This window comes from Aulonocara sp. 'chitande type north' Nkhata Bay, linkage group LG20, assembly GCF_057382095.1.
Source record: "Aulonocara sp. 'chitande type north' Nkhata Bay isolate Kocher_YH1m ecotype deep benthic linkage group LG20, A_spYH_male_GT1.1, whole genome shotgun sequence".
NCBI lineage: Eukaryota > Metazoa > Chordata > Actinopteri > Cichliformes > Cichlidae > Aulonocara > Aulonocara sp. 'chitande type north' Nkhata Bay.
Window position 1 is genome coordinate 19772827 of NC_141363.1, and position 16592 is coordinate 19789418.

At 40.9% G+C, this 16592-nt stretch overlaps 1 protein-coding gene across 1 annotated transcript; it reads left to right on the plus strand.

Moving 5' to 3' along the window:
• Positions 1-597: 597 nt before the first annotated feature.
• On the plus strand, positions 598-7963 carry LOC147305471 (L-rhamnose-binding lectin SML-like). Its single transcript, XM_086278095.1, has 9 exons — positions 598-845; positions 1641-1702; positions 2166-2198; positions 6507-6608; positions 7048-7141; positions 7306-7400; positions 7496-7540; positions 7630-7765; positions 7858-7963. Exons 2-9 carry the CDS (start codon positions 1669-1671, stop codon positions 7961-7963), a joined length of 645 nt encoding a protein of 214 aa, XP_086134221.1. The 5' UTR covers positions 598-845; positions 1641-1668.
• Positions 7964-16592: the final 8629 nt, after the last annotated feature.

The window sequence follows — 16592 nt, forward strand, 5'->3', positions numbered from 1 at the left end:
CAGCGAATGAGCGAGTAATCAAAGATAAAGGCGGTCCAATGAAATATCAGAGTGTGTGACCTTTTTTTTGGGTGGAGACTTTTTGTTTAGCCAGGCAGTGCATGTTACAAAAGCAAAGACTATCAATAATTCAGAACACAAACACTGCATCACCGACCCAGGACCCTGACAGAGGCCATGTTTCCATATTGCACATGTACTGTAGTGATGGAAGTGAAATGAATGAAGAAATACATAAAGGCAACACGTGAACAAGAGGAGCTTCATAGAGCTCATCTTAAAAAAGCAAATGTGTTTGCCACAAGATCACATTCAGGTCACAATTGTGATGGGAAAAGCTGTCAGACAGGACAGGCTTTAAAAAAGAAGACGCCTCTTGGATGAAAGTGGAAACTCCAGAAACCTTTTGCATGAAGGTGTAGCTGTGTACAGTGACATGTTATGTTTTTCAGTATTTTTCCTATTTTGTTTTGGCGCTCTCTTGTCCTGTGTCAGTGTGCACAGTTTGGCTTCCCTCGTCCCGTTAGCCTCAATTAGTCCCAGCTGTGTTCCCTCTTGTTTCACATCCTCGCCTTAGCCTAGGTGTATTTAAGTCCTCTGTCGTCCTCTGCTTGTTGTTCTGTTGGCCTCTGTGTTTCCCTGTATTCCATATTTTTGAGTCTCCAGTTCTCTCCTGAGTTTTTGTGTCTTTGAGTGTTTTTGCCACAGCAATAAAGCTGCCTCTTTCAGTTCATCCTTTTGTATCTGCGCCCTGTAATTTGGATCCTCACTCTACCTGCTGCACAGCCGGACCTGAAAAGTTCTTCACGCAGTCAGAGTTGAAGTAACACTTCTGTCTAAATACTGTGAGTGTTTTTGAAACTCTGTTTTCCTCGTGAACTGGCTTCAGAACACATTTTCACCCACTTTCTCAAATCTTTCTCCTTTGCGTGCTTTGACCAGAGAGACGTGCGGAGATAATCCATGCAAATGTGAAAATTTTCTATACAAATGTGTTCCTGCTGCACTCATGCTGCACCCTGTTTTTCTTTTTTAATAATCGTTTTATCACTACAAACATCAAGCAGCTAAAACATCCACCTGCTGCCACCCCATTTAAACCACTGTAAACACTGGTGTGTTGAACACCCACAGCTGTTGCTGCATGTGTGTCTGTGTCGTCCACTTGGTCTCCGTCCTCTTTGTTCCCTCTTTAGGACGCTGTTAATGAACAGGGGAGTGTCACTTTCTCTCTGAGCTGATCAGGCTCTTTGAACTGTTCTGTGCTCTTCATTTAAATCCAGACGTGATCACATTTTCAAACTGTAGCTCCTAAACTTTGGAACAGCTCTTCACGACATCTGAATCATTACAAAAAAAGTTGCAATAATTTGTATCGTGTTTTAAGAAAAAAGAAAATTCTTACCAGTTGCTAAACTGATTTAACCAATCAACAAATATGAGATGTGAGCCTCTCCCAGCTGTCACTGGGTCAGCTGATCCAGGCTTACATAACTTTTAATGTAAAGTAGTTTTATTTCCTTATTCATTTACATCTGAGATAGAAGATAATCCACATTTTGGGTTTTTTGCACTTTGCATATACATTACAAGTTTTATTCAGAGTGAATCCAGCAGCTCTGTGTTTGATCCTCCATCAGCTCTTCACTGTAATCCAGATCTCCTAACATGATGCTCTGCTCCGGACTCAGCAGCACACTGTGTGAGTACAACACACTGATCATCCTTTATTTATACATGAAATCAGCTGCACATGTTCAGTCTAATCCTTTTCTAGCTTTCCACTGTGCTGTACTGTGACATGCTTTTCTTTCTGCTTTATTGGATCAGTTCATCTAACATCCTAAATACATGTTTGCATCACCTCAGCAGGACAGTTAGGCTTCACAGAGTCCTGAGAGCAATTCATGGCTGATCATTTACTTTGAAGAGTTGAAGTCAAACTGTCAACACAAATAAGTTTATTGACAAAAGTTGGAAAGATGAAGAGAATAAATGTGTCATTGAAATCTGCTGTTTAGAAAGAGTTTCCAAAGAATCCAGGTGTGAATGAAAGCAGCAGCTTTCTCCTGTTTGCTTTTCATTTCTGTTTCATGTTTTGAGGTGAATTCAACTTGATATCAAACACACAGTCTGACACTGAGCTTTCTTTCTGTCTCTTTCAGTGCTGGCAGCAACCTGTTCACTCATCACTTCAGGTAAATGCTGTTTTACTGCTTCTTATATTCTGGTCACAAAGAGCCTTTCTGTGAACTTTCTCATTATTAGAGCTCACCTCTTCTTCTTCTGTCTGTAACTACTAAATATTGTATTTGTGTGATCTAAAATCTAAACTCTATCCTTCACACACACCTTTTTAAAATCTTATTTCTGTTCCCAGTGAAAATGAAATGAAACCTGTCTGGTGGCTGCTGGGCGGGTGGGGGGGGGGGGGGGGGGGGGGGGGGGGTTCTGGATGTTGTGGGGCTCCTTGTTGACATGTGAGGAAATCAGGGATAGAGGCTTTGGATTGCAACCTGGTGGGGGGGCTCCACTTCTTTAAGGAGCAGGTCTGGAGGGGGGGTTCCAACCTCAGAAGGAAACGCACCCCTCGTCCTCGTCCACACCCAGAAATACTTTGCAGTGTCAAATACTATGAATCTGCAGAAATACAACGATTTAGCAGAAACACTGTGACTTGGTAGAGATACCATGATTTACATGAACTCCTTTGACTTAGCAGAAATACTATAATCTAGCAAAAATAGTCAAACGTAGCAGAAATTCTATCATTGAGCAGAATTACTATGATTTAGCAGAAATGTGTGAATGCCTGTGAGCGTTCTCACAAATATGAAATAAACACATGTAAGCTGAGACTCTCTAAAGAAACAGCATTGTTGTTGTTCGGCTTTTCATTTCGCCATTTGTTGATTCACTCGAAGAACAAGTAACGTAATATAGTACAGTTTTATTTATATAGCACATTTAAAAACCAAAGCAAAGTGCTTCACAGTAATATGGAGAGTCAGCATAAGTCAATAACAGGGTACAAATCAGGCACTAACAGACCAGGGGCCCGTTCTTCGTACCTCGCTAAGTAGGTTAGCCGGATTAGATTGTTGACGATTTCGCGTGATCCTGGATCAGTCGGTTCCCCGAAGCTCATCCGGGACTTGCTGTCATAGCAACAGAGCCGTAAGCGTAAACCTGCTCGGGAGCAGGTTTACTTTATGTAAACAGGATTAGATCGCGGCCACGCAGGTATGTCCGCTGCATTTATACGAAAGCAACAGCGATATTCCACCACTGTTTCACCATAAATAAATAACATCAATGTAACTAAAGATAATGCAGCACTTGATCCTTTTATTGATGTCACACAGATACATACAGGTCATTTCCTAAAAAAGGGAAATGTACTATTAACATTCTATTACATGTATGTGATTATTACAGATGTAATTCATATTTCAGAGTAGTAATTGTAAATTACTTCGTGTAATCAAGATGAGAGACCACGGCTATAAAAGCGAAGGTGGATTTGGGAAGCCTGTCGCAGCCATGTCCTGTCCGTATACGCGAGCCACCCATTGCGGAAGGTGCAAGATTGATAAGGAGAGTTTTCAGAATTCAGCGTATATTGCGGGACAGACAAGATCCTTTAGCTCAGCGCGACAGTGTGCTCATTGAGAGATATCGATATTCCCGTGAGGGTATTATTTACTTAACCAACTTGTTGACGAGGGGGTGCAGGACCACCACCTGTCTTTTTTTCCTCTGCCCTTTTCTTGGTTGCTGTTATGAACAAACTAACAGAGTATTACAGGCCAGTATTACCTTGCCAAGAGACGCAAAGCAATCTAAGAGATAAATATTACCATTCTGTAGAATACTCCTGTATTCCACTTTTACTTGTTCCCATGTTCTTGTGGGTCCTGTTGTGGCTCTAATGTGAAAGGGGATATAATATAACATATTATAATATAATATAATGCCATATGATATTGGACAATATAGTGTCATATGATAGATCTACCCTACCGCCTACTGGTGTTGGCCAGAGGGGCCGATGGCGCGATATGGCAGCCTGGCTACAACCGTAGCTGCCTCCACCAGTGTGTGAATGTGGGAGTGAATGAATAGTGGTATCGTAAAGCGCTTTGGGTGCCTTGGAAAGCGCTATATGAACCCAATCCATTATTATTAGTATTATTATTAAATTACCTACGAGTTTGATTTGTCAGCAACTTTCTGCCAGCCCTCTCTCCTTGCTTCTGCAGCCTTTGCAGTTTTCTCTTGCGTTTTAATTAAACTCTGAAACTCCTGAAATCCCTCACTCATGAGTTCTTGCTCTGCTGCCGGAAAATACCGAGCGCGCCCCTTCGACATTTTCGCCGACCAATCAGCGGGTTGCCGATCAATGTTTCTACTATCGATGCGTAGCCCCTTTTACGACACCCAGTGATGTCACATTACTGCATCCAGCTGTACTAATCGTCAACAGCAGGCGTGTTCGGGGAACCGGATTAGCGAGCTCACGGTTAGCGCGATGATTTGATCTTGGATGTAGTGAGCGACGTACGAAGAACGGGCCCCAGAGCTAGATAAATACACTGAACAAAAATATAAACGCAACACCTTTGTTACTGCTCCCATTCCCCATGGGATGGACGTAGAGACCTAAAATTCATTCCAGATACACAATATAACCATCCCTCCCAAACAGTGGTCACAAATCAGTCCAAATGTGTGGTAGTGGGCACATCTGCTATATTGAGATAATCCATCCCACCTCACAGGTGTGCCACATCAGGATGCTGATCTGACATCATGAGTAGTCCACAGGTGTACCTCAGACTGCCCACAACAAAAGGCCACCCTGGAATGTGCAGTTTTTTGTGCTATTGGGGGTCTGGGGACCCAGAACCGGTCAGTATCTGGTGTGACCACCATTTGCCTCATGCAGTGCAACACATCGTCGCATGGAGTCTATCAGATTGTCAATTGTGGCCTGTGGAATGTTGGTCCACTCCACTTCAATGGCTGTGCGAGGTTGTCGGATATTCGTGGGAACTGGTACACGCTGTCGTATACGCCGGTCAAGCACATCCCGAACATGCTCAATGGGTGACATGTCCGGTGAGTATGCTGGCCATGCAAGAACTGGGACATTCTCAGCTGCCATCTGCCCTGAACAATGTGAACCATGATTCATCCGTGAGGCGCACACCTCTCCAACGTGCCAGACGCCATCGAATGTGAGCATTTGCCCACACAAGTCTGTTACGGCGACGAGCTGGAGTCAGGTCAAGACCCCGATGAGGACGACGGGCATGCAGTTGAGCGTCCCTGAGACGGTTTCTGACAGTTTGTGCAGAAATTGTTTGGTTGTGCAAACCAATTGTTCCAGCAGCTGTCTGGGTGGCTGGTCTCAGACGATCTTGGAGGTGAACCTGCTGGATGTGGAGGTCCTGGGCTGGTGTGGTTACACGAGGTCTGCGGTTGTGAGGCCGGTTGGATGTGCTGCCATATTCTCTGAAACGCCTGTGGAGATGGCTTATGGTTGAGAAATGAACATTCAATGCACGGGCGACAGATCTGGTTGACATTCCTGCTGTCAGCATGCCAATTGCACGCTCCCTCATTGCTTGTGGCATCTGTGGCATTTTGCTGTGAGACAAAACTGCACATTCCAGGGTGGCCTTTTGTTGTGGGCAGTCTGAGGTACACCTGTGCACTACTCATGATGTCAGATCAGCATCCTGATGTGGCACACCTGTGAGGTGGGATGGATTATCTCAATATAGCAGATGTGCCCACTACCACACATTTGGACTGATTTGTGACCACTGTTTGGGAGGGATGGTTATATTGTGTATCTGGAATGAATTTTAGGTCTCTACGTCCATCCCATGGGGAATGGGAGCAAAAACAAAAGTGTTGCGTTTATATTTTTGTTCAGTGTACAAAATCCACTAAGAAGACAAAAACAGCAGGAACATTAATAATAAAAGCATAAATTTAATAAAAGATTTAAAAGTTAAAAATTTAAAAGATTTAAAAGGGTATTAACTGGTCAGGAAAGCCAAATCAAATAGATATGCTTTCAATCTGGATTTAAAGGACTGGATAGAGTCAAAATGGGTCAAGTGATCAGTTTGATATCAATCTTTTGTGATACACCGTCATATTTACATTATTTGTACAGTACCAATGATTTGCTTTGGTAGCTGCTCAAATTTCACTGCAGGGCAACCTGCATGTGGCGAATAAAGCCTTGATTGATTGATTGATTGATTGATTGATACCAAAATTAGGGGGAATTTACGACTGTGCGCTATGTGCTTCGAATATTGTGTGTGGTTTTTGTTTTATACAGTTGTCAGTCAGGCCTCTAACTATGAAACAAATTACACTCCAAAAGACCCCGGGCTTCTGAAAAGATGACCCGGGCTTAAACCTAGCATTTATTTTACATTATACATTTACATTATTACATTATTATACATTTATTTTTATTTCAGGCTTTATCAGAGCTCAAGTTTCCGTTCCTCCTCCTGTGACCCCCATATCCACAGGGAGAGTGGTCACCTCTAACGGCCTCAGTGTTCATCGCCTGAGCTGTGGTAAGATGGAAAATAGTGTCCAAGAATTCACTGCAGATCAAATTCAGACTCTCAGGCTAAATTCAACAAACTTAACAAGTATTGGATGAACTGTTTATAGTTTACAGCCTTTTTATGCACAGCTGCTTATTTTCAGTTTAAATTGTATTTTCCTGATCAACAAACCAACAGTGCATTTATTCTTTAAAAAAGCTCTGAGGATGTTGGACTGTGTATAAAAGTTCAGAAACATTTGATGTAGATTAGAAACAAAAACACTGACTTAAAGTTTCCTCCTTGATCAGAGTTAATGTAATATCCACTGTGGTGGTGTACAGAGGTACAATCCTCATTATTTATGGATCTGCAGCATCTGAGTCTGAAACTGAAGCCTGAAACCTGGATTATTGCATGTTGTGTTGAGTTGTTCCTTTTCTCTCATACTGTGTCTGTATAACAGTGGGTGGAATGATCATTGTGAGGTCAGCTGAGTACAGATGTGGAGGTGAAGTAATCTGCTCTCACGGTGATGCTGTGAACAACGTGAGGAACAGGTGAGCACTGTGGGATGGTAGAAGTGAGCCTTTGATTCAAAAGAAGAAACAAACTAAAACCTGTTGAACAGCTTTACTCAAACTAACAGGAAGTAAATGATTACCTGAAAGTAACTTGTTTCATATCTTTGAGCTGAAAACCAGCTGTTTCTGTCTCCCTGCAGCTGTGATGGAAAAACCGAGTGTGACATAAAGTCAAACATTACTTATGATCCTGGAGTCTGCAAATACCTGGAGACCACCTACGACTGCTTCCCACGTAACGACTCTGTTAAACCTGTGATTAGAAATGACTGATGAACCCAATCTGTACATGAATGATTACAGTTTCTATGGGATCTGTGTCTGTTTCAGGCCAAAGTGTAACATGTCAAAACTTCCAGTCAAACCTTCAGTGTGGTGAGAACACAGCTTCTATGTCTTTCTACATTTAATGCAGTTAAAAATATCACCATGGTTACAGTTTGACTCTATGAACTCTTCCTCAGATGAAGGACAGGTTATAGTCGTCTCCTGGGCGAATTATGGTCGCCGTGACACGACCACGTGCTCTGATGGATATGCTAATCACGTCAACAACGTTAACTGCGCCTGGTCAGGAAGCATGGACTATGTAACTACCAGGTACAGATGCTGACTCTGATTCTTCAGCTCTCCATCTTCTCTCAGATGATGCAGTGAATTTTTGCTGATTCACCTTTGACCTGCATTCACAGGTGCAATGGGACAAACAGCTGTACTGTTGAAGCAACGAGCCCAGACGACCCATGTGTAAACATTTATAAGTACCTGGAGGTGTTTTACACTTGTCAGAGTAAGTAACTCAAATAATAAACTTCTAAAGATAATCTTTTAGGGTCGGTACATTCAGACTTGTTTTTGAAGTGAATGAAAATGAAAATTCTTCATCATTTTTAAAAGATGAACCTTTCTGTGCTGAAAAGAATCATCAGAAAATCATCAGTCACGAAGATTTCGTCAGTTTGTTTTAGATCCTGAGTGAACACCTCGTGATTTTATCATCAAATAAATACAAATATAATAAAACAATAATAATAAAAAATTAATTAAACCAATTTGACATTTATAGCTGCAGCAGCAGTCATGTGGGGTTTGTGTGAAAGAACCCAAAATTCAGGCACTTGCTGTGATGCAAGGAAGCTTTAGTTGGAAATGACAAAAGCAAGGACAGAACTAAACATAAACTTAAACTAAATAACAAACAAAACCTGAAACCATATGTGGCAAGGAAGACGCATGACGGGTCCAGAGGTCTGATTTGAGAGCGAACTTCATTCACACAGTGTGACTACAGCTCTCAGCTGCAGGCCACACATACTCCTTGCCACCACACACACACCAACAACCCTGAATCCCCGTGTCTTTAACTCGTTGGGCGTGATTGCGGACGCCGTGCAGGTGCATCCGCATGGCATCCGCAGACCACGCCCCACCACAAACCCGGACCTATTGACAGGAAACGCTGTTGACATCCTTCCATCTTACATTATTAAAGATGGGTTTAACGTTATCGGGCCCTGTATTTTATCTCTAATGCATCTGTCATTGTTATTGGGCTATGTTCCAGCTACTTTTAAACGCTGTAGTGCAACCTATACTCAAAAAGAGCTGCCTCAGTCCACTCACTAACTTTCTGTCTAAAGTCCTAGAGAAGATTGTTCATTACCAACTTATTTGGATGCAAATAATATCGGGGAAAATTTCATTCAGGGTTTAAGCCACGCCATAGCACGGAAACTGCATTACTGAGAATCTTAATGACTTTCTCTCAATTGCTGACTCAGGGCGCCCTGTGGTCTTAGTTTTGCTTGATTTGTCCTTTTGATTAGGTGGACTGTAATGTCCTTTTAATGAAGCTTGAGCATCACGGGCAGTGCCCTTAGCTGATTTAAATCCTATCTATCAGAAAGGTCCTTTTCTGTCACCATGGGTACCTACACCTCCTCCATTGCCCCTGTTACCCCTGGTGTCCCCCAGGGGTCTGTGCCGGGTCCTATGCTGTTCTCTCTGTACTTGTTACCCTTGGGCCAAATCTTTGATAAATACGACTTTTCTTTTCACTTTTATGCGGATGACATTCTAATCTATTTTAAACTGGCTGGTGATGTCACATCGTCATTGCAACACTTCTTTAAATGTATGAGTGAAGTTAAAAACTGGCTACTGAGCAATTCCCTCATTTTAAATGATAAGAAGACAGAAATTGTAATCTTTGATTCTCCCTCCTCTCGGGCTGAAGTAACTGGTATATTTGGGCTCTTTGCTGACTCCCTTTCTGACACTGTGAGGAACTTGGGTGTTGTCTTGGACAGTTCCTTCAAGCTGGACAAACATGTGTCCTCTGTAGTTAAATCTGGTTTCTATCAATTGCATCTAATCTTTAAGGCCAAGCCCTGCTTACCACGTAAGGACCTGGAAAAACTTATCCATGCCTTTGTTACATCAAGATTAGATTACTCTAATTCCCTCTATACTGGTCTCCATTCTGCCCTTGTTTACAGACTGCAGCTCGTTCAAAATGCTGCTGCACGTCTCTTAACCGGAACTGGTAGGTTTGAGTCTATTACTCCAGTTCTCTGCGACCTGCACTGGCTTTACATTTAATATTGCATTGATTTTAAAATCTTATAGCTCACTTTTAAAATCATAAATAACACCACGCCCAGCTTTCTTACGGATGTCCTCAGCTTTTAATACCCGTGGGAGAGCAGAGGTGACCACGTATTCGCCTCTATTGCATCCTACCTCTAGAATAATCTCCGTCAAGCTCTTCACACGTCTGATTCAATTCAATCTTTTAAATCTTGATTAAAAACGTAGTTATTTAGCCTTGCCTTCCCTGCCTCCTAGAGCTCGCATTTTTAAGTGAACTGTAACTTATCTTTTTTGCTTTTATTATTGTATTTATGATTATGCCTGCTGTATGATTGGTTAGTTATGTCTCCCACCTGTTAGTATATAGTACATTTTTTTTGTACATATTTTATTTTTTCATTTTATTTACTTGTATTTATCATTGCTCTTATTTGGTTTCTGTGAAGCCCTTTGGCATACATCTGGTTTTTAGATGTGCAATATAAATAAAATTGTATTGTATTGAAATGACACGTATGGGGTGAACACAGTTGAAACTAATGGGCATAATGAGACAGGACCTTCAAAGTAAAACAGGAAGATCACAGGCTGTTTTACAAACACAAACTCAGATACACAAACAGAACACCTGGGGGGAGGACAGCACACTAAGCACAAGAACCAAAACCCTAGGAGCTAAGAAAACAAGAATAAACCCTAAGCATACGATGACACCAATATAACACAAAATGCTGGGTGTAACGACCCAGGACCATGACAAACTGTTTACAAAGTAATTTTAACAAGCAAAATGTAGTTTTGTATAATTCAAACAGAAAATCAAAAAGGACAGAAAAAGTTATGATGTGGACACAGAAACAAAAAGATTAGATGAAAAACAAAAAATAATAATAACAAAGACAAAGAAAACATTTTTTTTCACATTTCAGTGGAAGTTTGGTGTCGTCCAGATTGGAGGGAAGATCTAATTAAGTCCTACACGATTAAAAGACTTTTAACCCCAGTTGCTCCAAGACAGTAAGAACACCTTGAGGGTAAACACAAGCTGCAGCAGAGGAAACGAGCTACATTTGCTTATTTTGTGCAGGCTATTGTGACGTTACATTAAACTGTGACCATCACCAGTGAATGTGGGTGTGTTTTCTAAATCAGCAGTAGGTGTTCAAAAGGCAACGAAGTGAACAGGATGTGTGCAGGATGTAAACAAGTTGTACAGATCATGTATGTTGATTCTAACTTTATTTTACACTTCATGCCTAAACTTTGTGGTTTTTATGGTTTTTAACAACAATTTGTTAAACTCACAGCCAAACTCTGAACATCACGCTGCTGCAATAAAATCTATGTAGTTATATATTAACTGATCAAAGGTTCTGTGTAATCAGTGTTCATTAGTAATGTTCTTTGTTGTATTACAGGCTTTAGGATTCATGTTTAGTTCAGTACAGGTCAGCTGGGATCAGTGATGATGGAGGGAATTTTACTGCAATCACAGAATTCCTTAAAGATGAAGAGGAAAGGAGCTAAACTGGGTCACAGCAGGAAAAATAAGAAAACCAGAATCTTATCCAACCTCAGGTTTCACACAATAAATTCTCTCTGAAAACAGCCATGCAGCTACTACTGCGACGTGTGTGAAACATGCATCGCTTCTTGGCTTTAATAGCACATCGCAGCATTCAGCCATTATTCTAACATTTTTAGTTTCTTATAGATAGTTGTTCGCTCTGTGCACACTGCTGGCAAACGATGCTTATTTTACTTCATTTCTGCTTTGATTCATGAAAGCGGTTATAAATGGCGTTCACCTCTGAACACTCAGCGCGGATCATGACTGTGTGAAGTTTTAGGACAAACAACGTTTTGGCACTGCGATAACAGCTTTGAGCATCCATGCAAGTGAATATTGAGCAAACTATAATATATTACGCTACTGAAAATAAACCTATCAGCAGCTATCACAACCACAACAGGCAGAGGACAGGATTTTCATGATTACATTTCATCCAATTTACATTAAATTGTGTTCCACAGACTATTAATTCACATTTTTATGACTCGTTTAAATATTGTCCTCCTGAAACAGAAACAAGTACATTTGCCATCAGTTGCAAAAAAACACATAACGTTCAGTCACAAAACTGACACTGAGGCTCTTCAGTAAATTCAGCACATTAAGATTTGTCCTGCTGCACATGTTTGTTAATGTCGCCTCCTTTAAAATTTAACTTTGATCTATGTAATCTCATTTGATGTTTAAATCAAGTAGCTCACTGAGGTACATGTAGCAAGCAGGGGCACATATTCACTAGATTATTTATTTTTTGTAAGTTTTTTGGAACATTTTTTTCATATTTAAAGAGAAACAATATATTATATTAATAAACTGTATTAAATTTTACATTTTGTAAAACCTTTTTTTCCCTCAGCAGGCCAATAAAGTTGGACATGGGACAGTAAAACGTCTACACCATCAAATGAAGTCATGAAAGCACAGGACAACATCAGAATGCTGACATGCTCACATTTCTTCTCTGCAGCCACCACATAGTCCTTTAGAGGCTTACAGTCACAAACTCACTCACTGCACACATAAACTATTAAAAAACACTATAACCTACGTCACCCAGGAGTTACAACACTGTAAAACATTTAATGCATTATTTCAGGTACATGTAAACCTTGTTTTATTTGACATTGCTGTACTTGATTATTATTATTGTTTATTCATTTTTGCATCTAAGCTTTCTTTCATTTTAATATCGTGTGTGAAATGAAATAATTTAGGTATGCATGGTTATATGTATGCAGTACAACTATTAAAACACATTTCTAAAACGGAAACCACTGACCAGTTTATTTTGAAAGACCTTTTCTTCCTCTTTTGAATATTAATTATTGCTATTTGATTCTTCAATCGATGGAACAATTGATAGACTAGAATTATTGATAGGTGAAGCCCTGAATAAAATGCAATAGCTCTAATATATCACAGTCCCTGATATATTACACAAAAGTAAGAAAACATTAAGCTGAAATTAAGGTGCCCCTCTTATCATAGTAGTAGTTTTTGTCTCTGTAGAGAGATGCAGATAGTAGGCTGTCCACCTACTACACTTCACTGTGCATTCAATGGAGGAGCTGTGCAGAGAGATCCACAGGTAGGATTGATTTCTGTGCTGTTCAGCGGTGCATTATGGGTAATCTCAGTCTCTCACTGAGCATGTTCCTGTGATTGGCCAGCACGTCATGGAGTGGGTGGGAGGTATTGTCCTTATCCTGGACAGCATCCGCCTCTCTGACACCACCTTAAGGGAGCCCAGCTCTGTCCCCAGAACATTACTGGTCTTGGACTTTGTTCCTGGAGACAGATGTTGCTGTTGACTTGACTTTTCTTTTCATTTTTTACCTGCACAAACAAAATGAACCTTCGTTGTGTTCGAGTGGTGTAAGAGGTCTCATGTCTGCACTCTCAGCAGAGATGCATCAAAGTACATCAGAACAAACTGAACTTTATTCTTCCAGGAAACTGTGTGGAAGTGGAGTGATGGTTCCCAGTTTGACTTCACAAACTGGGCCAGTGGAGAACAAAACAATCCACCAGTATATTGTATACAGATAAACCGTGATGGTACAAACTAAATGTGAGCCTGTTGATGAAATGAGTTTGGTTTATACATTGCCTGAAGTCATGTGATCTTAGGTCTTTATAAGAACTGTGTTTGTTCTTTTTACATTAGAAAAGCAGAAAACATTTACTGCACAGACCTCTGATTTTATTTCTGTTCTTCTTCATTTTGATTCTTCTTTACGGGACGAGATTGAGCAGTGCATATACAGAACAGATGACAATCCAAAATTCCCTCTGCTGTTAAAAATGTCTTAAAGAAAATCACAGCAGTTCAATGTCAGAAATCCATACAGTCTCTCTGAGCCATTCATCGTTTTTTTTATTTTTTTTATTAAATTCTTCTCAATCTTTTGTTTTTATATACTGATGTTTCATTCTCTTGTATTTATTTATTTACCAGAAATTACCAACAAGGTAACAGCAGTGGCGTGTCTAGAAAATTTTTGTTGGGGGGGCCAGGTAGGGGCACAGATTTGGAGAAGGGTGGCAGATGTAATTGGCAGATGTTTAAAAAAAAATTCTACCAACCGTTAACCATAACTCAATAATCCTATAAACCTAATAACCAAATGCGCTTTTAACTCTTATTAGAATGAGATTTTAACCACTACGGTGCAAAGTTTTTAGATACTGCGTTGATAAAGTACAAGAGATACAATCAGTGTTTTGTCAGTGTTTACTCAGCATTCAAGGACAGCAATATTTGCATAGCATTTTTACTGACATGTAGTGCACATATGTTTTGGGCAAAAACATTTTTGAATATTAAAATACGAACATTTGTAACAAACAATTGACAAATTCCAATGTAAAACTTTATCTGCCTGTTAAAAAAAGAAGATAATCTTCTCACAAACTGGTGTTTGATTTTGAAACAGGAAAAAAGTGGAGAAACAACTGAAAAGACTAACATTTGAATAAAACCTGAAAGCAAGTAAATACTTTCTGTGCTGCCTTATGGTAAACTTTGGTAATATTGATAAAGAACAACACTGGCTGATGATGAAATACAGTCAGCTGGCATGGTGACACTGCCAGTATTAACCTGCAGGGCTGGACTGGGACAGAAAATCGGGCATTTTGACTACAGACCGACCCACCAGGTAGTAAAGCCATAAAGACTTTGAATGAAAACAAACGCTGTGGTGACAGTGATGTACAGTCTTGTTGGTATATGTATGATTTCTATACATTTTACGTCAGATAAAAACTTTGGTTGTAAGATTTAGATAATTATTTAATAAAAGCGAGACATTTTAAATGAGAATAAGAAAGAAAAGTATTTCTTTGTGCCCCCCTCTCCCTGTTAATGCCCTACCTGGCCCCCTGGCAACACTTTGCTAGACCCGCCCCTGCACAGTTACCAGCTGTCAGCTACATAAAAAAGGATCCTGGTGTTATTTGTCTCTCAGGAACAGTTCATAACTTCAACTCATTCATGTCACCTAAAAGGTAAACCTGTTTCTCCATCACCTGTTCAGCTCTGATGGTTCAGTAAGGACATCTCCTGGTTTCATCTTCATGTTTCCCTCTCACCACATAACCAAACCAACATCATGACCAGCAGCTTTACAGCTGTGGCTCCAGCAAACATCAGCTGATACTAGAAATTAATATTAAATAAATTCTAACAACAGCTGATCAAGCTTAAACGTGCTGCTGTTGTTTAGCGCAACATCTGCTGGTTTCCTCTTTCTGGTGCAAAGTGGGCGATAAACAAACAAGAGAGAAAAGCCGATCAGCTGATCACTGATCAGTTTCATGATTGAAGTAGCAACAGGAGAGGGAGGGGGGGAGAGAACGAGAGAAGAAGAGGCAGCTGTGCAACGTAAACACAGAATAACTCCAGCTTTGTGTATTTTTCCATTCTAACTAAAATCCGGGACAAACTGCGTCTCTTCTCAGCTCAATATGAAACGTGTAATTCCATTTTTTTAAGGAGCCGTTGGCAACTCTACTAACTAAACGTATGAATAAAATAAAGTTCACTATCAGTAACATCATAGCACCCACCCAGCTGTATAGAAACTCCATCAAGCTGGCTAGAACGCAGTACGAGTTATTGCAACTGAGGGTAAAAAGTCAGCACAAGGAAAATAAACTCCACCTAAACTTGGTTTATATCTGACCCAGAGAGACTGCAGGTCATAACTTCTTACCTGAAGTTCAGTTCACCTGACACTCGGACTGGCGGCTGCCTCGGGTCTCTCCTACTGCCTCCCCTTCCCTCATCCACCTGCTGGCCTCTGTGGAAGCCCCGCCATAGCCACCACCAAACAACTGAGTTATTTTTACACATCGACCTGCATCTGGCCAATCCACCACCTCTCATTGTCAAAGGAGCTTGCAAAGAAAAGCGTCTGGACTTCTTTAAGTTGCTTGAAGACATTTCACCTCTCATCCGAGAAGCTTCTTCAGTTCTAAGGTCAAATGGTGGAGAGTCCCAGATATAAACCTAGTGGGAGTTTCCCCCCACAGAGGGACAAAAGGACCCCTGATGATCCTCTAATCGCCTGAGCCAAGGTGTGAAACTGGTATTTTCTGGTTCCAGAAAATACCAGATTATCACGCATGCTACGAGCTTGTAGATCGATAACTGTTTCTTTTATTTTTTTATTTTCTCTATTGAGCTGGGTAACATTTTCTGTGAGACATTTCACCGACTCCCTTAGCGTGGCATTTTCAGCAGCGAGCGTTTCCACCTGCTGCTGGCTGAACTCCAGGGATTCTCGCAAGCATTTAAATTCCCAGTGAAGAATCTCCACCAAGGACAGCCTTGCATCGAAACTGGACAATCATTTGTCGATTGACTCCAGTATGTCGACAATATCTTTGCCGGCTGGCCGGGGGAATCTGCCGGGCGTTGTCTTTTCGACGACGGCGTCTCAGATTTGGCCGGGGAAGCTGCACTCTGGGCCTTCTTCATTACGAGATCCTGGCAGCACTGATCAATGTAATCTTGGAGAGCCTCTAAACTCTCCCCGTTGTTCTCCAGAGTGTTGGAGATGATTTAGACAAATGTTGTTGTTATAAGACAATTGATACTGAAGCTTAAATGAATTTGTTCAAATCTAAACTACCATTCGCTTTAATTTTCCGCCAAAATCTCCGGCGTCTGACGTCAGTTACAACATGAGTCACTTACCTTGTCCGTCACTTCCGTCACTTACCTGCCTGAGGAATGTAACTTCGATTGCTCTGTTG